This window comes from Barbatula barbatula (genome assembly GCF_947034865.1).
Source record: "Barbatula barbatula genome assembly, chromosome: 20".
In the NCBI taxonomy this organism is placed as follows: domain Eukaryota; kingdom Metazoa; phylum Chordata; class Actinopteri; order Cypriniformes; family Nemacheilidae; genus Barbatula; species Barbatula barbatula.
In genome coordinates, this window is record NC_136783.1 from 15092885 (window position 1) to 15108901 (window position 16017).

Genomic DNA, 16017 nt, shown 5'->3' on the forward strand with positions numbered 1-16017 from the left:
TTGAAAAGAGGTTTTGCTTTATTCTTCGTGAATTTTGGAAGAACGATTATATTCCACTCAAAATCCTAATTTTGGGCGGGGAAATAAAAGCGATCTGATAATATTTTGGTCAAAATAAAACTTAACCTTAGAAAATCAGAACAAAGCTAGAAAAATACGATGATGGTAAACAATTAATTTTTTGGTGTGTGTTGTGATAAAGGTTTTCCAACTTTTTTGCCAAACATGGTCTCTTTAAGACAGACATGTATACGTGTTTGGAACAACTACAGGGTGAGTAATTCATGACCGAATTTACATTTTTGGGTGGAGTGTCCCTTTAAAGTATATAGGCTACTGAAAATGAGAAATCTCAATTCAGATTAATTTGCTACGGTCTATCTATGGCATACATTTATACATTCAGCTTATAAACACACGCTTGATTTATGTGTGGAAAATTACTTCCTGGCCTATATGGCATATGATGCAAGGACAACTGCCCCCTTCTGTGCAACTTGACTTTGTTTGATGCACTTCTGGCAATAATTATAGCTGCAAGGCAGCTCCAGAACAGGCAAACTGAAAAAAATCCAGACACACAAGACAAGACAGTTTCTTACAAAGAGTCACCATTTCTACATTTCAAACATGCAATGAGTTTCAACAGATGATGTGTTCTGTCTTGATCCAAAGCTGCAGTTAGTTCACAGTGAAGTTTTATTGCATGACATGATCATTCTAATCAGAAACACAAATAAACAAGCTAAAAGTAATAGTATAAGATAATCAACCTTGTTTAATGCAAGCAAATGTGAATTACAAGTTAATAAGAAAATGAAAAAGGTAACATTTCAAATTTCTACACGTTTGAATGAAAATGCAATAAATAAAAAATATAGTGCTTTTAACAATACATAGCAATCTTTCTTTATAATCAGACAAGAAAGCATCTTACAATTCTTCTACAGACATAAAGAATAAACATGTTCTGTTGGTTACACAACATTTACTTAAAAAGACAATGTTAGCATTTTAGTTGACAAATGAGGTCAGATACATTTCTAAACACTAGTGTTATCTTACATGAAACACCACATAAATTACAAACATACTTATCTTTTGTAAGTCCGTTAGAAAAGCAGCTTAGTTACATATAATAGATGGTTGAAGGTACATAGCATTCTGCAAAAGCCAGTCTACAGGGCAGTATTATGCTTTATAGCAATGTTGCTATAAAATGATCTCAGTTTCATTTTTAGAATTGTCGTCAAGATCTTGCTGAGCTATCTCTAATGTAAACTGCATTGCATTATGAATGAAAGCATTCAGTTGTCATCTATTGCACCAACACTACAAACTCTTATATTGCAAAGGCAATATTTAGAAAATCTGGCAATTTGCTAAATTCATTAAATCAATTAAAGATTGTTTCATAAAATGAGACACACGTTGCACAGTGATATCATTTGGTTTAGTTAATAGAGAGGTACTTTTTTCTATGCTAACTGTATTCTACATCAAAATAGCCAAATAATCAAAATAAAAAAATAACACTTTCCAATAAATATTTTCATCAGTTAGCTAAAAAATAAATAGCACATGTAAAAATATAAAGTATTAATAATAAATTAGAAAAATAGCCTAACAAAACATTGTGTGGCACAAGTATGGCAGTTATTATTTTGTGCTCTCTCAGAAAAACATGTTAAATACCTTTTTCAAATTAATAATAATGACAAAGGCTGAATTAAATTAAAATAAATTAATTCACTAATTATTTTTATTTTTTTAGATTTAAATATTTGTTCCAGATTTCTGATTCAAAGTCTTGGTGAATTGATCAAGGTGTGTGGGGACAGTGACAGGTCACCTCCAGATCTTCCAGTGCTTTTGCCCTCATATCATTAAGGACTGGGATCACAACTTCTTTAAGTGTCTTATAGATTAACTGCCCATTCTCTGAATCAGATGAAATCTGGATAAGATAAAAAAAGAACAGAATCACACAATTTGGATACAACATGCAGAAACATTAATACCTTATTCAGATTTTTAAACATTAAATTGCAGCTTACATCTGTACACCTTTAGTCTGTCAATAAAAACACTTACCCAAGTAAATGCTTTGATTGTACGTTCAACAAAGGCATTCTCAACATCCTCTGGAATCTTCAGCAAATGAGCAGCGCAGTCAAGAACACACAGAAGGGTTTGTTTTTGTGCCTAAATAAAAAACGCAGACAGATATGTAGTGTATACATAAAACATCTAATAATAAAATACACAAATCATAATGAAAGAGCTTTTTCTCTAGGTTGATACCTTGTCCAGTGAATTGAGGGCATGGGGATTACATCTCTTTTCAGCCAAAGTCTCGACGTCCTCTTTTGTAATGATTGGCTCCTTCAGCTGCTCTAGCCAGGACCACATGAGAGTGGACAGCACCACGGGATCTCTCTCGCCACACAACCTCTCCCACGCACCATCACGGGAGTTCAGCTCCATCTAAGGACCAAAGCCAATTGTTTTTATTACAGAAAATCAGAAGGTTACTGAGTCACTAAGCTTAAGCTATTTCTGTAGAGCATTTTGTTAGCAGGTATAATGTAAAACTGCTCCTACCTGCCACTTTAGGACTGTGTTCCCGAGTTCCTCTTCTTCTATGTCTATTGTAAGTGCTTTGGCCACAAACATATGGCGAGTCTCTGGCGAGAGTTCATTTTGCAGCGATAAAATAGGAACATCATTAAATTCTTCATTTTTGCCATCACAGGTCATTTCATTTCGACTGTGATTTGTGCTGTCTTGACACATTTGAACATTTCTAACATCTTCTGCGATCCATTTAGAAATCACTGTGCTGCAGTCCACATTGGTCCTCCCTAAAAATCCATAAGATCTGCTGCGCTTTGCCTCCTTTAGAGAAGCCCGCTTTATGGGTTTTTCATCATGATCTTTCTTCGGTCTCCTGGAACTGGTTAAGGAGACATGTTTGGGACTGCTTTTGCTCTTACTTGTCAGTGGAGGTATAGACGGTTGAATATCAGGGGTTTGTAAAGCTAGTCTGCTCTGCAATGTGTAGTGTTCAGAAAGGTCCAAACCAGATTTGCTGCCAAGAGCATTCTGGGTACTTGGCAGGCCTTGAATTCTTGTGTCCAGTTTGTGCAAAGCGGAGTCACTGTAGCTTATACACTTCCTTAAGACGAGTTGAGACTTGTATGTATTGTCCACAGTTGGCCATCTCCAAACAACATCAAACTCCTGGTCACTACACAGCGGGCGGTCATGAAGTTGAGCACAGGGTTTTTGAAAAGGAAAGCTGGGTTGGTCAGGAGAACGAGGTGAGGATATTGGAATTCCCTTGCCCCTCATCTCCTTCCCTAACTGCTGGATGGCTTGCAAGGAAACAGTCTTCTCCACTTCCTCTGTGAGGTCTGGGATTTCCAACACCTCCTCTTCCACAGTTTGACGGTTCTCTGCTATGTCCAGTAAGAGCCTGCAGACCAGTTGGACCATCTTTGGCATGTTTTTCATTTGCCGCGCTTCGTAACCGTGCAGCATGTGGCGTTGACGGGTCAAGTACTGCGACAACGTGACCGAGTGAGCTTTGGGCTCGGCGCACGAGAACACGCTTCGCAGTGGCACAAGGAACTGGGCAAATTCTCGTACGCACAACAGTTGGCCACGGGTCTGGATCGAATTTCGCCGTTTGGCTCTGACAAACAAAATGGCCTGATCTGCGCTCATCCGGGATGTGAATACTAAGAAGCATGCTATTAAGACACCTGAAGAGAAATGAATAAGCTATAAGGGCAATTGTTGTGTTGCCTCAAGGAGGCAAATTATACAGATTTGGAACAACTTGAGGGTGAGAAAATAATGAAACAATTTTCATTCTTGGGTGAACTGTTCCTTTAAGAGCATGAAGTACTGACCTGTCCTGCCAAGTCCGGCATGGCAGTGAATAGCCATTTTTCCTTCTTGCATGGCAAATGACATAACCTTCACCATGTCAAGGATATTAGTCAAGGAAGCCACACCATAATCTTTCCAGCCAAAGTTGTAAAAATAGACTGGAAAAAGTGGAAATACATGATGTAAACCAAAGACGCAGAATAAAACATGTAATTGAATTCAGCTCGCATGATTCTCTGTTTGGTTTAATCACAGAAACATGTGCATTGTTTATTCTCTTGTATGCAAAAACCAAACTCTTTCTCCGGTATCTCAATTATCCTGAACGACTGTCGTTGCGTGTTACAACATGCTGCACTCTGCAGAAAATTGCATCTTACTCTACATAGTTTCCCAGAAGGCGCTGACTATAAGCAAAGCACCATCTCAGGAGAGCTTGTTAAGGGCTGCCAATCCCCTAAGCCTCAGAACCAACATAGAAGCTCAACCCTAACCCTAACTCCTGCATGTTTAGAAGGCAAATGTTTTTTCAAATGTTCTTTAGCTTGTCAAACGCTCTGACAGTTGATGTGATAATAGCAACAATAGATTTAGCTTAGCTTGATACCACAGACTACTGAAAGGGGAATAGGTGTGTGTTTGTGTGGGATACTCACTCCCAGCCTCCATGAAAACCTCCGGGCGATAAGTGAAACCGCTCTCTGACTCAAGAGTGCCGCCACAGCTGGCGTGTTCCCCTGGTCGCTGCAGGTTGATGACTGTCTTTAAGCCACACCTAGAAAGAAACAAAATGTCAGCAAAGCCAGCCCTGGGCCATATTGAGAATCACTTATTTGCCTTTTATAAAAATGTACATACGCCTGGAATTGTTCGATAATGTTGAATTTTTCAATGATTTCAGTTGAAGGCCTCGCCATGGCTAATAGATTATCAGTTATCCTGTGAAGAGAATGCAGATTAGTTAACAAAAGAAACACAGTCTAAAGTTCAGGATTACTAATGCGAATGATTTATTGACACCTACTGTTTGACACATCTGGACATGTGAAGATAATCCCTTTCACACAATCTTTTTTGGGTCTCTCGCACGAAAATGACAAACTATTCACGCAAGAAACGCAATGCTTTCCTTTTGGTGTCAACACAGCATTTCTCATTCTTTATGTACAGTATATATTTTTCTACATTTTTGAATAAAATTAAAACATGGAATAGCTCAATTGTAACCGTGGGAATTATTTTGTGACTAAAAGCATCCAAAATAAATTAATTTGTCACTGTTTACCTACAATTTGCTAAATCGTACACTTGCCGTTTTATCATTCCGCTTCTTGAAGTCTTAACCTTGGATGTTTTTTTAACAGTATTGAAGGAATTACCATCTGTGCTGGACTCTTATTGACTGCTTTTTATTTATTATTTGGTCCAAGTAATCAATATCAAAACAACATTTTTATAAAAATTCTAATAAAATAAATAAATTGTTGGCACAATTATATTTTTTTGTCAACAAAAGCAATTTCAAACATACACATTCAGATAAAAAAGATTTTTTATAAACATTTTGTCAAGTGATATAAACTAAAAAATAAATAATATTGATCTTTTCATTACAAGCAACACTGAATTTACTCTTATCTGACAAGAAAGAAGGTATCATACCAGGACGAGTACAGTCCCTTGATGGCTTGTTCTTTATCGCTCCAGCGAGAGGGATTTTCGTATTTGCACGCCCGACCACCGCATGCCATGGAACACTGCATATGTCCGGGGATGACATGCCTTAAAGTCTCGCCGACCTTGGTGTACTTTGCAGTAGGGACTCGAACATTACCTGATGAGACATAAAAAAAAAATAAGTAAGAATTGGTCTTCAGGTTTTACAAATTCACCATAGTAACCCAAAACTTAACATGACTTATTACATCTGCTTCCTCTGATGTCAGTCTGAGCATCGGACATGCAAATAGCCACCACCACCTTCTGCGAAAAGAAAGTCAAATCTTCCACAGCCAAGCTACACCTCCTTCTCAGGATCATCAGCGAGATCCGAGTGTCCCGCTTATTTGCCAAAGCTCCACTGATCTCTTCCACCCGGGAAAGGTTAATGTCTCTGTATGTCTGTCATTTAAAGCATCAATGATCCCACACGGCGCACAGCCTCCAACTGCCTGAACAAACCAAGCACTGACTCTAGTGCAGTGAATCATCGCTACACAATCACCCAGTTGCACAAGAGACCATTACAACCCAACCGCTTCATCGGTTGTATTCAAAGAGGGTCTCCATGGTGACCAAGTTCAAAGTAAGTGGGAGGTTGGACGAACGCTTGTGTGCCGTCTCAGGTAAACGGTAGACAGGATAATGTGTTTAATGGAGAGAAAAAAGCTTTGCGCGCACATCAAGAATGTTAGGCTAGAATTACAAGCTTTATATAGAATGACTACAAGGATTGATGTAACACAGAGCATACAGTACAGAATTATACACGAAGGGAAAGTTGTCCCCTCAAGAGCCATTCATCTAAAGAAGCTTATGAAATACTGGAATAAATATGCTTTTAGTTCTCAACCACATGGCCATTACATGTGCCCTTTCTCAGAAATTCCTTAAATTTGGGAAAACATTTAAATACATAATCATAGAATATTAATGAGGCAAAAGTATTACTTCTCAATATTAAACCGATTAATCGTTTAAAAATTATCTGAAATCACATTAATTGCAAATAACGTCAAATTAAAATATATTATGCTAAAGTCAATTATGCTAAATGTAATGGTGTATTATGAGTCTATATGCAAACCTGTAGTATATCATGCTTTTTTACTTTACTTTTACTATTGATTACCATTAACATGCTTAATAAAACTACAAATGTATTAATGACTATTAAATTACTTAAAACAGACAACCTTTTTTACAGTAACAATATTTGTCGAATGTAGCTGCAGTGATTTACCACAGAATAGGCGATCACACAGCATAAGGAATCTTTTATAAAAACATCTTGAACTTTTCGGTTTATTCAGCCCTTCCATATAAAAAAAATCAATACTTATTAGTTTTAGGAAAAATAGAAATCACAGGTAGAGAAAGAGCACTACAATACCTGGTTCCATCCTGTCAGTGGTTGGATCAATGCTGTTGGCTGAGCTGCCGCTGGTGTATGGCAGGTCACTCAACAAACTGACACCTGCTGCCATGGCCGACACTGCAAGGTGGTGGTAAACATGGTGTTAGACATGGTGCTAAAGTAAATGATCACAATAGGACAACAGAAATGAGGAAGCTGTATCTCTGGTTGCCTGGGAGTTTTTTTCTCTTGAGGTCACACATTAGATCTAGTGTCACTGGCTTACCCCAAAGGTATACAACCTCCTCATTTTATATGCTCTAGGATTTAACTATGGTTGACATGGTGTCTTTCAGGGAGATCTTAATTTTTTTTCATTTAGGCAATAAACTAAATTCTCAGGATAAACGTCTTAAGACTGGACAGCAGGATCTTGTATAAAGAGAGGACGTAGAAAATGCAATAGGTCAATTTAACCTTACACTCCACAACATATCAACTGTCAACAGTTGACTACTCACATTACCATTGTGACTGTAAAGGTCATGTCTTTAATCACAGGTAGGAGAATAATGACTAACATTGGGTAATATTTTGCATGCTTAAATTATGATAAAGCTATAACATACTGTTTTTGTTTTTTTTAACTCCTCCAATACCAAACCTGTTCTGATATTGTTACTAAGCCTGTCAAACCTTTCTAGTTTTATAATGTTCTCTAAAATATATCAAACTAGAAAGTGAATGAAAAAATAATGCAATGCCTATTAGTGCAAGGTTGGTGTAATGAGCTTGGGCTCATGTAAAATGTTTTTTAACATTCATTTGATACATCATGATTAATTCATAGAGGAAATTGAGAGGATACGGGAAAGAGGAGTGGAATTGTAAGACTCATTTGCATTGTAATGTACACTACTTCTTACACACCGATCCAACAAAGTGAAACCCCAATTGAGCCGTCCATAAACTCAACCTGAGGCCGGTGAATCAGTGTGCACTAGTCATCTGATTGGAAACGGATTTTTCCAGATCTTAATAGAAATTACATTGGCAAAACAAGCCTTATGTCATTTTAGCCCAGCTTCTATTTTATCTTAAGGTCCTTTTTGTTATTAGTTCACAGCTAATTCTATCTTGCTAAACTGGTGCTTAGAGTTTTTAATCGCTGATGATCTGCAGTTTCAAACAATAAATAATGTAATGACTCAAAAACTGCTTAGTGAAAAAACTTCATATGCAGATAAATGGGTGTTCAAGTAGAATGATCACAATTTCGCCAATTCTATTAAAACTGGTAATAAGTCAAACTCACCCACTTTAAAAAAAACAAACCTCACTCAATTTGAATAATAATATGCACCAGTAAATAACAAAACTATGCACTATAAAAATGCTGGGTAATTTGAATCCATTGTCATCAATTGCGTAAAAATAACATGTGCTGTTGCAATATCTTGAAAATTTGTACACCGGAGTTAAATTTGGCGTGCATACAATACGCCTATTTTTGCATCACATGATACTACATTTTTAGCATTCGTGCATATTAAACGGCAATCTGTCCCTCACCTAAACCTAACATTCTTATTTATTTATTTCAGAGTTTCCTCTTCATGTACGTTTAAAAATGGCTGCTCTCCACCGAGGTGCACGCAAGCATTGGCGTATCATATGAATGCAAAAATTAACTTTGCCGTACGTATTACGATATTGCAACAGCTAGTTATTTATACCCAGAATGATGAGAACGGGTAGGTAATTTCGACCCATGGTTGGGTCAAATAGGCAAATTTTCTAGGTTTATTTAAGCCACCATATAGGGTTTATCCTTTTTTTACCCAAGCACTTTTCAGAATCTGACAATTATTCATCATCGCAGCATGAAATTTACATACTGAACATGCTTGCAAACAATATTCCAGCTGTAACTCTTACAGAAGCTGCGAGTCTGAGCTTTGGGTGAATCTTTAAATGCCGCCCACTGGATTAAATCAAAGAGTAGATACCGCTTTCATCTAAACTTTGAACTGATTTTTCAAAGCATTTGCAAAGCAAACAGAATTATTAAAAGCATTCAATACATAGTTTATATCAAATCTGTCTTATTTCTATATTCTACAAAAACACTGCTACTGAATACTTTCAATTACTACTACAAAGACAATACTATTTTCTTTATAGTTATTCATATTACAGCAACGGGTCTGAACAAATGATCAAATAGAATGTTTCAAACCCACACAGTAACGTTCTGTAAATGACATTTTGAAGATGTTTAGTTAGCTTTACATGGCCTTTCGGATATTACCACAAAGTATGAGTTCAAAAATCTTAGCCAATCATAGCACTCAACAAACCGTTAACAGAAATCGTACTGTTGCTTCTGGCTCTCTCCCTGACCCTTCACATGCCCTCATCTTAAGGAACTGACATTTCTCACTCCGCTACTCATCTATAAAGAGATCTATGGGAAACATTTTGCGAGAATTCAAGTTTATTTACACGAATATAGCATTAAAGTGCAGCTTGAACTCCGGCCTGGTTCAAAAGGAGGACATTCTTTGTTATGTTTCAGGGCTGTAACCATAATAGACACGGACACATCCCAACCAATATTAGCCAAATTATTTGTATTTGTCAATGGTTGACTCTTAAATTGTTACATTTGGTCCCGTTCCTGAATCTGTGGTTACATCACTGCCCGTGGCTTCCCGAATTGCTTTTTTAAGTCTTTAAGCTTTTAATTTGATTTTAAGTCTTGAAGCTTTTCAAAGGGAGCCATTAGGACAGTATTAGTTTTAGTGCTTAAGTTGTTGAATAATATACAGACACTATGGAATTGGACACAGGAAGAAACTTTTTTGCATTTTATACGAGAAATTTGAATGGTCCACGAAAACACTAAGAGACCAATTCAGCTTCTTCTCTCCATTATTTTAAATGACCTAAGTTATGTTTCTTTGACACACTTGAACTTATTATGTTAGAAATGGATGATTGACACACTGCATGGAACCTCCAGTCAAACACACTTACAGCATCCACACAGTAGTTAATATGACCCCAATAAAAGGCTAAACCTCTTGTATTATTTTAGATTGAAACATAGCCTCTACATTACACGTGCACTTACACTAAACGACAATGAAAAGCGTATTTTCTCCTTTAAGCGCTACGATTTTCGCTAAGCCGTTATATCAAAGCAAAGAAGCAAAACGCACAAAAGTTGAAGAGTTTAAAAGATCAGACCACAAACTGTACATAAACAGAGTAAACAGACTGTGTGAGGTTAATCGCGTGTTCATCTCTAAGCTAGCTAACCTATAATGCTATGTGCTAAAAGCAAAAGCTAACATCAAGGTTTGTGTTAACGGACGTTACTTACCTCTGTCCTTGGAGTGGATTTTATTAGCTAGCTACAGATAATGTTTTCATTGAAATCATGGTGAATTGTGAAAGCATGAATCATCGGCTGACAGGGCGGTGTGCATTTGTATCAGTTTCTCAGCGCAATGGGATGTTGCCATTGTAACAGGTTGGAGGAAACCGATAAGGATTTTCATTGGTCGATCCACGGTCATGTGACCCAATCAATGCTACTATGGACGGATGGGAACGAGACCACACCGTGTTATTGAATCGGTGCACTCGAGCGTGCAGTGAATTGAAACAGTTATAGATTATTATTATTATTTATTAGAAAAAAAGATCGTGGATATCAAGAATGCTTACGACTATTATCAAATATTTTCAATAACATTGCTGTTATTATATATGGTGCTTATTATTATAAATCAGCTTTTTATGGTTTGATGTCACAACATGACAGTACCACTTCCATTGATAAATTGGGTTGTACATTTTTGTATAAACTGCCTTTTTAAACTATAGCCTATTTTATGTTAACAAAATCAATATTGTATTTAGGCTACTATAACATGACTATTTTTATTACTGGAAGTATTCCTTTAAAATAAAATAAAATAAATGAACAGGGCTCAATCGTGAACACTTTTTCGTTTTGCAATCCGGTATTCCCAATTCGCATGATGTCGCCTAGTGGCTGAAAACGGAGGTGCGCCCAACAGGCGCATTGTTCCTCGATAAACCTTGCCTACTATAAAGAGCCCTGTTTCTATAACCCTATGGATTTAGCCTAATCGGAGATATAAACTGACTCTGTCTCCTTCTTTCCCATTTCGCCCTCAAAGGGGGGAAAAGAAAACGAACTTTAAAATGTTATAATAACGAAATGACGTGACCGTAATCCGTCACAGGTAAGACATTATCACAAACAATAACAGAATGTTACAAATACGAACAGTAGTAGTCCTACTAATATTTAGTAACAATAAGGTATAAATATATAGCCTAAATCATTTCTTCGTATAACAAGATTTAGAAGTAGATTTATTCAATTTATGATGACGGTGGTAATTTAGGTGCATGATGGACAAATACCTAGAGGAAAAATAAATAATACCTTCACTTGTGACCAACTTAGAACAACGAAGAAAAAATGGTTTTAAAGAACCTTAACGTGTTTAAGTCGATGCATGTAATAATTCTACCCAAAATGTTATATTAACGATCAAAATGTTATATTTCGATCGACTTTCAGCATTTCACTAATGTCTCATTTTGCAATAAGAATATATTTTGTACACTAGTTGTATACATTTTCATAAGATTCGAGGCAATGTGCTATGAATAAAGAAAATGGATTTAATTAATAAGAAAATTAAGCAAAGTTTAAGCAGTAAAATATGTTGTCGTCTTAAACTTAAAGCACAATTTAATTATTTTCTCAAAATGTAAAATAATGTTAAAATGTGAAAACAAGGTTAAGATGAAACAGTTTTTTCCCAGTCGCAACAACACCCGCGTGATGACGTTTTTATTCAATCTTAAATTTAAGTTACATTTTTTATTGAAAGTACAACAAAAAAATATAAACGTAACAATTACGTATAGATTTGACGGTTTTACGTTTCTTCAGTCTTATGATTTAAAGGTTTTAGGACCTTAGATCCACAGGTTTGAATAAGATATATATATAAATATATATGAATTTCCTATTAAATTAAAAGGTTAAGTTTTCTTTAGAAAAGACGGTGCTGTGTCATGTTTAAACTACAATATCTTATTGACCGAGAACCCTTTAAATGGTAATAAAGAACACAAAATATTGTAGTATGAGTATGTATGATAACTTCGTATCTTACTTATTTATGCAGCTGATAAATTGGACAAAGCTGATCAGCATACCAATATATATAGGATGGGCAATTTGTCTAAGAGTTATTCAAATGATCGGTCAGAAAAAAGCCGTGGTGACCCAAGCTGAATGTTTTGACTATGTGTTTTAAATTTATTTACAGAGGGTGTCCAAGCATGCTAAAGAGGAGGTGTGGCGTTGTGTTAGACCTCCTTAAACGCAGATGTCTGTGTTCCGGATACAGAGCTCAGTCAGTGGAGTGAGAACAGAAATAGGCTGTCCTTACTGGGCGGAACAGACTGCTCGTACCAGCTGCGTGGACCGGACCACACATTTCGGAACTCCCAAAAAGAAAAGAAACTAAAGTCGTATTTTGAGCTTTAAAAGATCTGCCGTTCAGACAAAGACTTCTCTGCGTATTTCAACAGTTCTCGAAGCATGATTTTCATCTCATCTAAAAGACTGAATGGACCTTTATGCCCCGGTGGTTCCTGAGAACATCTGAATCTTCAATGTGACTTTCACGCATCTTCGGAAAACACGTTTCTATAGCAGGGGGTTCGGAGAACATCTGCTACATTCAAACTTTAATAATGCAACATCCTTTGGAGTTTGGGGCGCACTATTATCCCCCGGATGCCCATCCAGACCAAAGGTCTCACAGGTACCGGAGTTTCATGATTGAAGAGATTCTTACAGACCATCCGGATCACAAAGTATCAAGTCCAGCTGGAGACCTTCTAAAATTTGGAGTACATGCCCTTTTGTCGGCCAGACCATATCACAACCACTTAGGTATGTACAGAGATATGTCTGTCGGATACTATTGTGAAATCGAGCATTGGCAATCTCTCAATCGCTGACAGGGACATTCAAATTGCAGAAGCTCTCCATTTGCCTACTCAAAAAGCACAGTCCACTCTGTCTCTGCGGACTAGAACAAAACAAATTAAAGAGCTCCTAAAATATTTTCAATGCAATAGACCTTCACGAGGTGAATAAGACATAATCGATGACATTTACACACAGCATTCAAATGCACTTATTGCGCAGGCCCGCGGCATGCAATTGATGTTTTCTCTTACTGAGGAAAAATATTTGATGAAAAACGTTAAATATTATCGTCAAATATTATCGCAATTTCGAGATGTTGAAAGATGGAGGTTACATGTAAATGTGTCTTTTTTAAATGGTACCATCTGTTAGTCAAGGGGATATTTTAGGCAAATTAAATAAGATTGTGATTTAAATAATCATTCATCTGTTTCAAGACACTCCTACGATCTTTCAAATATTATCGTAGTTTCAAAGTTATTTCATTTGTGGCCTATTAGACAAGACAAATCAGAAAAATATTAGGCAATGTATTTGCGTAGTGTTTGTATTATATCATATTATGATAGAATTATATGAATTAGCACATGTTTTATCGACCATGATGAGCACGGAAACGTCCATTTTGTCACCATTTTTATAACTGACACGTTGAATACTTAAATCAACAAATTTAAATTCAAACTAAGTAATCTTTTATGGCTACAAACCGTTGTTTCATTTTCAGTCCTGAAAGCAGACCAGACAAGCATCCTGAAATTTCCAGTATCTCCTCTGTCCTGCTCACTCGGTTCGCCGCTTGGCTCTGCTCTTTTTTCCGGAGCTGCGGGTCTGCAAGTTGGCTCATCATCCCATCATCTCCCGCTAGACCTCCATCTCCGTGGTAAACTCGATCCTGGGGGTGATGCAGTAAGCAAGAGCAAGAAAGGAAGAAGAAGCAGAACCGTGTTTACCGAACTACAGCTAATGGGTCTGGAAAAAAGATTTGAGAAACAGAAGTATCTCTCAACCCCTGACAGGTACAAACGCTTTAAACTGTAAATTACCTGTAATGCAATTGATAATATTTTGGGCATGATGGGGAAACGACATAAGTACAAATTATTAACGTTTTCTATAGCCTAGCCTAGTATTGTTATGCACGTGCGATGTATCAAATGCATAATTATTTGACTTATGTTTTTAACTCGTTTCATTTAGAAATCATTTCGTTATGCATAATTGACCTACGGTTAACATGCAATGATCATGTTTGGTTTTGTCTAAGAAATGGCTCAGTCGACATTTTCCTGTTTACAGAATAGACCTGGCAGAGTCTTTAGGCCTTAGTCAACTTCAAGTCAAAACATGGTATCAAAACAGAAGAATGAAATGGAAAAAAATCGTAAGTTCGTTTTGTTTTATAAAATAAGCTAACAAATAATAACTTATTTATCAGGTTGAAAAAGCTAATTGTTGTTTGCAGGTCTTGCAAGGAGGGGGTCTAGAATCTCCAACCAAACCTAAAGGCCGTCCAAAGAAAAACTCCATACCCACCAGTGAGCAGCTCTCGGAGCAGGAGAGGACACGAGATGCGGACCGCTTATCCGACGGTGCTTCTTCACTTTCTGATGCAAACCAAGAGGAATAAACGAGACCATAATGACCAAATGTGAATTTTTACGTCTTCAGGACTCAAACAGACCCTCTGCCTCTTTGGATCATTGCTCACCGATGCCTTTGTTTTGGCACTTACACATTTAAAAGACCTAACCACTTGGCCCGAATTTATTCTACCTATGTTTTGTTTGTTTTGTTTGATTACGCCAACTTTTGCGGTCCTCGAAGTCTTTATGAACTTGTTTCCATGGACCAGACTCCGAGAAGTGGTTAGTAAGGAATGGTCTTTCTCTCTGCATTGAAGGCTGTGGTATCATAGACTTTTTAATCAGCATATATTGTGCTTTTTGCTTTATTTTTATGTCAACAATATTCTTAAAAAAATAATTAAATGGCAGTTTGTCAAAGACAAGTTCATTGCCATGTAACGTTGTGACGTTATTTCTTTAAACATGACAACACAGACGTCATCGAATACAGCATAAACGTTTTGATTATTATTATTCTAATAATATTCATGTATTTTGCTGATTTAAATTCGTACACTTTTAGGCGCTACACATTAAAGCCTGACTTCTTTTGACGTGTTCACGCTGTTTAGCTAAACCCAATATTTTCGAATTGGGGTTATTTATTTTCATAAAAATGCGTGCACAAAACATAAAAGAAAATCTTTTGATTAAAGATATTGGTTTTGCTGCCAAGAAGAAGCTTAAATAAGCACTTGCATTGTGATGGATGTGTATTATTTATTTGGCACCACAGCATTTCCAAAATGCTACATGCTTAATGCTGCAATGTATTTTCAGAACAAAAACGTCAAGAACAAATAACTAACATATTACTAACACTAGAGCTTCGGTAGCTTAATTGGTGGAGCATTGCTTTGACAGCATAAAGACCGTGGATGTCACACTGACAGAAAACGTTTATATTGAAGCACTGCACATCGATTTGAATAAAAGCGTCTGGCAAATGCATGCAAGTAAATTACATTTTGATTCATAGTTTTTTTAAAGACCATATAATCTACATCATGGTAATGATGTAGATTCATATATTGTCGCAAATAATTTTAAAATATGTTTTAATTACTTGTCGCAAAGAAAGATTATCTTTAAAGTATTAATTCTATATCACAATAAGCCAAATGTGCAAAAACTATGCTAATACAACATTATTTATCCCTGAAATACAGTTAGGAGGCCTGTGATCCAAATACATCACATTTTGCTCCCACTTATCTGTCGTTAACATGCTATAAAGTAAATCCATTTATATTCCATGATTGATTATTAGTCAACATTTATTTCCAAGACACTTCCTGTCCCGTCTGAAAAAACTCACCAACTCGCATTTGGAGATAAGTCTTAAGTCATTTTGAAATGTT

General features: G+C 36.5%; 2 protein-coding genes across 3 annotated transcripts; one reads left to right on the forward strand and one right to left on the reverse strand.

Moving 5' to 3' along the window:
• Positions 1-677: 677 nt before the first annotated feature.
• ptpdc1a (protein tyrosine phosphatase domain containing 1a) lies at positions 678-10520 on the reverse strand. Of its 2 annotated transcripts, XM_079483842.1 has the most exons (10): positions 10362-10520; positions 7010-7111; positions 5560-5731; positions 4756-4836; positions 4554-4672; positions 3918-4055; positions 2605-3767; positions 2305-2487; positions 2095-2205; positions 678-1957 (listed from the first exon to the last, which is right to left on the reverse strand). In XM_079483842.1, the coding sequence occupies exons 2-10, from the start codon at positions 7101-7103 to the stop codon at positions 1823-1825; spliced, it is 2196 nt and encodes a 731-aa protein (XP_079339968.1). In that variant the 5' UTR covers positions 7104-7111; positions 10362-10520; the 3' UTR covers positions 678-1822. The 2 variants fall into 2 exon arrangements, with proteins under 2 accessions (XP_079339968.1, XP_079339967.1); XM_079483841.1 differs by lacking the exons at positions 7010-7111; positions 10362-10520 and adding an exon at positions 5823-6056.
• Positions 10521-12425: 1905 nt separating this feature from the next.
• Positions 12426-15614, forward strand: barx1 (BARX homeobox 1). Its single transcript, XM_079482450.1, has 4 exons — positions 12426-12989; positions 13756-14047; positions 14328-14412; positions 14494-15614. Exons 1-4 carry the CDS (start codon positions 12788-12790, stop codon positions 14656-14658), a joined length of 744 nt encoding a protein of 247 aa, XP_079338576.1. The 5' UTR covers positions 12426-12787; the 3' UTR covers positions 14659-15614.
• The last annotated feature ends 403 nt before the right edge of the window (positions 15615-16017 follow it).